Raw genomic sequence first — 6,000 nt, 5'->3', positions numbered from 1 at the left:
CAAGTCTGCTCTACCATTCCATCATTGCATTATTCCTCTCAACCTCATTCTCCTGCCTTCTCCCTGTAACTTTTGTCCCCTTGACTAATTAAGAACCTGTCAACCTCCGCTTTAAATATACCTATTAACTTGGCCTCCGTGTTAATGAATTCATATAACCATACAACAATTACAGCACGGAAACAGGCCATCTCGGCCCTTCTAGTCCTTGCCGAACTTACTCTCACCTAGTCCCACCGACCTGCACTCAGCCCATAACCCTCCATTCCTTTCCTGTCCATATAGCTTCCAATTTAACTTTAAATGACAACATCGAACCTGCCTCAATCACTTCTGCTGGAAGCTCATTCCACACAACTACCACTCTCTGAGTAAAGAAGTTCCCACACATGTTACCCCTAAACTTTTACCCTTTAACTCTCAACTCATGTCCTCTTGTTTGAATCTCCCCCACTCTCAATGGAAAAAACTTATCCACGTCAACTCTATCTATGCCCCTCATAAATTTAAATACCTCTATCAAGTCCCCTCTCAACCTTCTACGCTCCAAAGAATAAAGACACAACTTGTTCAACCTTTCTCTGTAACTTAGGAGATGAAACCCAGGTAACATTCTAGTAAATCTTCTCTGTACTCTCTCAATTTTATTGACATCTTTCCTATAATTCGGTGACCAGAACTGTACACAATACTCCAAATTTGGCCTTACCAATGCCTTGTACAATTTCAATATTACATTCCAACTCTTATACTCAATGCTCTAATTTATAAAGGCCAGTATACCAAAAGCTTTCTTCACCACCCTATCCACATGAGATTCCACCATCAGGGAACTATGCACCATTATTCCTAGATCCCTCTGTTCTACTGCATTCTTCAATGCCCTACCATTTACCATGTATGTCCTATGTAGATTAGTCCTACCAAAATGTAGCACCTCACATTTATCAGCATTAAACTCCATCTGCCATCTTTCAGTCCACTCTTCTAACTGGCCTAAATTCCACAGATTCATTACCCTCAGGCTAAAGAAATTCCTCCTCATCTTTGTTTTTGTGTCTCCCTTGAACATACTTCCTGTGGGTAGTATTTACTTTCATGGAAGGAAGCCATGCAGCCTCTTCGGCTCCCACTAGATCCAAACAGTCTTATTTCACCTTCTCTGCAACCCTGCAATTTATTTTCTCTCACCTGCCCACCAACTCTTGTTTTCAATTCTTTTCCCACCTCACCATATCCAAGGGGCAACTTCAGCCAATTACCTTACCAGTATCTCTTTACAATGTAGAACAAAGTCAGAGCACCCAATAGGAAACCCACCAAGTCAGAGAGAAAATGTGCAAACTTAATATAGATTGCATTCGAATCAGGATCTGAAGCAACGTCCCCGAAACTGTGTGGCAGCAGCACTAACTGTTGCACCATCATACACAATTGATGAAGTTAACCCATTTGCCTTCATTAATTTGAGTCTTTTATTTGTGACTGCTCATGATAGATTATAAGTAGAAGCTATGACTTCAGCTGTCTGTATTCTGAACTTATCGAATACTTCCTCCCCTCCACCACCAGATTTCTAAACAGTCCATGAACCCACAAATACTACTTTCTTATTCCATTTTTGTATAATTTACTTGTTTTGTAATTTATGACAATTCTTATGTCTTTGTACTGTTGCCACAAAGCAACAAATTTCACTTCATGCAAGATAATAAGCCTAATTCTGATTCCCAAATGTCAAAGTACATTTATTATCAAAGAGTGTATAAATTATACAACCTTGAGATTTGTTTGCTTACAGGCAGCCAGAAAGCAAGAAACCCAACAGAACCCAATTTGAAAATTAAAATGAAGACCAACACCTGATGTGCAGAGAAAGGGGGAAAAAAACACAAATCATGCAAACAATAGAAGCAAGCAACAACATTTCGAACCAATATGAGTTCTTGGATCTGAACCCTGGAGCAGCCTGGGGTAGGCCCAAGCCTCAGTATCAGTCTATCATATTAGCAGGCACAGAGCACAGCAGCTGGGAGCAGACTTCATGGCCTTAGCACCCTGGCTCTCCATCTTTCTGTGCCTTTAAAATGTTTCAGAAAACCTTCCTCTCTTACTAAACACTTGTTTACACATATTAATATACCATTGTGTGGTTTCTGTCAAACAGTTTATAGTAATACTTCTGCAAAGCACCTAGGGACATTTTGCAAGTTACTATACAATGCAAGTTGTTTTTATTGCAGCTGACTGTGCGTGGACTAAAACTTATTATTGTGCAGTAATATTCACATATACCTGACATGACCCATTGACAATAGGTGTCTAGAATGTGTGTTTGGGGTGTTTGAAATGGTGGAGTAGTGGGGCTACTTTTGAAATTAAGCATGGTGATGGTACTTCCTAGTTATGGTTACTAGAACAACAGAACTACAATGTCAAAGCCAAAGCCATTTTCAGCTGGACTCAAAACTTATGTGAGACTGAAAAAGCACATCATTGTAAACTCCAATCAACCTATAATTATTTGCTGAACGACAAGGCAAAATCATTTTAATTAAGGGAAATATTGGAATTGGCTGATGTACCCAATTCCTAATAAGTGATTTAGGTAACCTCAACTTCAATCAGCACACTTAATTAAAAGAGTACATTTTGATAAAACGAGTAGCCCTCTGTATTTTTGCCCTTATTCAGACCGGAAGTGATTGCCATCTAAATAGCAACTGCCACTAATTAAAAATAGGAGCTCATTGTGAGGGAAAATGCAAGACTAATTTTGTCTCCCAACATTCCGTGAGGTAAAATCTTCCAGATCTCCATAAAGCTGAGGAACAATGCCAGGAACAACAGTGATTCAGACTAGCTTTGCAAACAGATCCCGTATGTCTGCAAAACCTTTTTTAGAATCAGAGAAGGCAGATGCTGGAACCGGGACCAAAAATCAAACTGCTGGAGGAATTGAGGGTTGAACATCTGTTGGGGGGAGAAAAGAGTGGTCAATACTTGTCTCAAGCCATGTATAAGGTCTGGACTCACTTCTTTTATTTATTCATGGTCCACATCTGAAAGGGTCAGTACAGTAGAGCTGCTGTCTTACATCTCCAGTAACCCAAGTTCAATCCAACTCTGTGGAATTCATACATTCTACTTGTGACCCTATGGTTTTACCCTGAAGGTTGAGGGGGAATTGATGTGAATATGGGGAGAATAAAATGGGATGAATCTAAATGGATGATTTTCTGGTTAAAGACCCTTAGTCAGATCTGCTTCTAGCCATGATTATCAGGGTCCATATGCTCTAACCAACTCTCCACATAGGACACTTTTGAAGGCCTTCTGAAAATCAACGTATAACACTTCCACTGGTTTACTTCATATTCTAGTCCATGGGCAACATATTTAAAGAACTCTGATAAATTAGTTAACTTACTTTACTTTCACAAATCCATGCTTACATTATGTGGCTTTATGTTGGAGGAGCAGCATCGGTGCAAAAAGACTAAATAAACTATCAAAAAGTCTGGATCTGTCCTTGGCTACAACCTGAACTCTTTTGAGTTAATAGTGGAAAGGAGGTCACTAATCAAACTGTTATCCATTACCGACAATTTGGCACATCCTCTCCATTACCAACTGAATAAGCAGCCAAACACCCTTTTGAACAGACTCATTGAACTCTGCTGTCACAAGGATTGTAACAGCAAATCTTTCTTTCCAAATGTAATTCATCTCTGTGCGACAGGAGAACACATATTATAGCACAATAGTCTCTGTTTTATTATTTCATACATTATTTCCCATTAGTGAATTATTATGTATATTATTATTCTGTACTTTATTATTAGTTAAGTCTGCACACTGGTAAGTGTGTTTTTAAATGTTGCTGCTGTACAAGAGAATTCTTCATTCAGGATCAATAAAGTATTTATTATCTCATTCAGTCTTTTTGTCTTTTCAGGCTGATTTTCATTTATGGAATCCAGCATAAATCCAGCAATAATGTTAGGCTAAAACATTCCAAAGTTGTTTCATGCTACCACTGGCAACCTTGACTTAAGCTCCTCAGACCACAATGTCTTGAATTCCAACCTTGATGTATCTCCTTTAATATACTTGAAACCTAAATATTTAACAAAACTGGCAGTTATTTGCCTAAGTATATAGTTAATTGTGTTGATTTTTGTCTTATCCCACTCCTGCAGAGCATCTGAAAACAGTTGATGAAACTAAGGATGCAATACAAATTTTACTTAATTTGTGATCTAGTTACAGCAGTGGAGTACATTAGACAAGTTAGTGATTTCACAAATTTATTTCCAAGGTTGCTTGCCAGCAGCACCTGTTCCAGGGTATTCAATCCTTGTTGGTTTACTACTTCTTGCTATCCATCTACCCTTTGTGAAGTAACCTGAGATATTAAAAAAAAGCACATATATTTTCTTCTACTAGCTTGATCTTAAACTTTGAACTGATTGTAAGAAGGTTGTGTCAATACATTTTAAAATTTAACGAAGAGAAACTAATACATTAGAACGGATCTGAGGAAAGGCCTCACCCTGCAAGGTTAACCTTCCTCCTCTGTGCACATAATGCTGCCATCTTAAATTTAACCAGATTTTATTTCAGTTATCTGGTATCGAACGTTTTTCGAAGTTTAATAAATCTGTCACATCGCAACAGGTAGGCCGCAGCCACGAAAAGTCATGTTGACGAGAATACAAGTAAGAGAAAATTTGCAGATGCTGGAAATCCAAGCAAGACGCACAAAATGCTGGAGGAACTCAGCAGGCCAGGCAGCATCTATGGAAAAGATGTCCTGCTAAATGGTCTCGGCCCGAAACGTCGACCGCACTCTTCCACAGACGCTGAATGGCCTGCTGAGTTCCTCCAGCATGGTGCGTGTGTTGTTGCTTGACGAGAATACATCTCGGTACGTGGTCTGTCTAGATAGCTATCTCTCTTCCATGGCCTGGTCCACACCCGACAGGGCACCACGAAACCTTCCATGACTGGTGGCCATCACGAGACTCAGTACACGACAGATGACGCCTTGAATCTACGAGCTACCTTTGAGTTATTTATTTTGTTTGATGATAACCTCGCAGTCTCCTCAGAAAGACATTCCCACAGCAGCGGAACGAATGAAGGGGGAGGGCAAGGCAGAGCACCTTGGAAGCTGAAAACATCACTTCCTACGTCGCACTTCAACCAAACGCGATATCCGATGTCATCCGAGTGGCAAGCAGCTGGGCTTATCAGCTGCGGGCCCGGCAGCCCAGCAGCGAATGGAGTTTCGGTGACTGGGCGGGAGACTTCAGCAGGGTACGTTGCGAGAAGCGGTCGGTGGTAGCGGAAGGTTTTTCTGTCCTCCCCTCCCCCCATAGCTCTTCATGATGGCCGACGTGGGGTTGTTGATGCAGGATGGCTTGTTACACCCGAGCCAGGCGCAGGCGGATGGAGCTGGCGATCAACCTAAACCCAACAGCGATACCTCCAACCAGGCTCGGTACGTGGATATGAGTAGGTTTGGGACCCTGAGGTTAAATCACGCCATTTGCCCCAAACCTTCCCCTCCCCCCTTCCCCGGAGAGGGCGATCTGACTGAGCCGGGCCTTGGGCCGCCAACCTGTACACCAGCCGGAGAGAGCTGTGAAGTCTGTTCTCCCACACTCTGGAAGAAAGGGACCGGCACCTCTTCCGTCCAGGCTCAGTAGTCATTCAAATCTTCGTAAAGGGAATTAAACCGCTGGGAACTCTGCTAACTTTGCAAGGAGCGCATGTATAAACTTCACACGAGTAGCGTCTGAGGCATGGTACAGCCACGGTTAATTAATCACATCGCACGTACTTTGCTCATACTGATTTTTCTTTAAAAACTTCAAAACCAATTCATTTGCAGGAATTTTGTCTTTAAGTTGCTTTCCTGAAACCATGGAGTTTGAGACATGACCTTCTTGGAACTTGCCAATCGACCATTGCTTGTAAATGTTGGCTATTTGA

The 6,000-nt window shown here is 41.3% G+C and overlaps 1 protein-coding gene across 4 annotated transcripts in view; it reads left to right on the top strand.

Moving 5' to 3' along the window:
- Positions 1-5,351: 5,351 nt before the first annotated feature.
- Positions 5,352-6,000, top strand: part of tcerg1b (transcription elongation regulator 1b (CA150)) — a 101,473-nt gene continuing 100,824 nt past the window's right edge. For 3 of the 4 annotated variants that reach the window (XM_072263540.1, XM_072263537.1, XM_072263536.1), the window contains exon 1: positions 5,352-5,506. In XM_072263540.1, coding sequence (XP_072119641.1) covers positions 5,391-5,506 — 116 coding nt within the window. In that variant the 5' untranslated portion in view covers positions 5,352-5,390. The remainder of the gene's footprint in view (positions 5,507-6,000) is intronic. The other variant, XM_072263539.1, reaches the window with a different exon arrangement.

The sequence above is a fragment of the Mobula birostris genome, chromosome 7 (genome assembly GCF_030028105.1).
Source record: "Mobula birostris isolate sMobBir1 chromosome 7, sMobBir1.hap1, whole genome shotgun sequence".
NCBI lineage: Eukaryota > Metazoa > Chordata > Chondrichthyes > Myliobatiformes > Myliobatidae > Mobula > Mobula birostris.
This window is presented reverse-complemented; position numbering and strand designations above follow the sequence as displayed.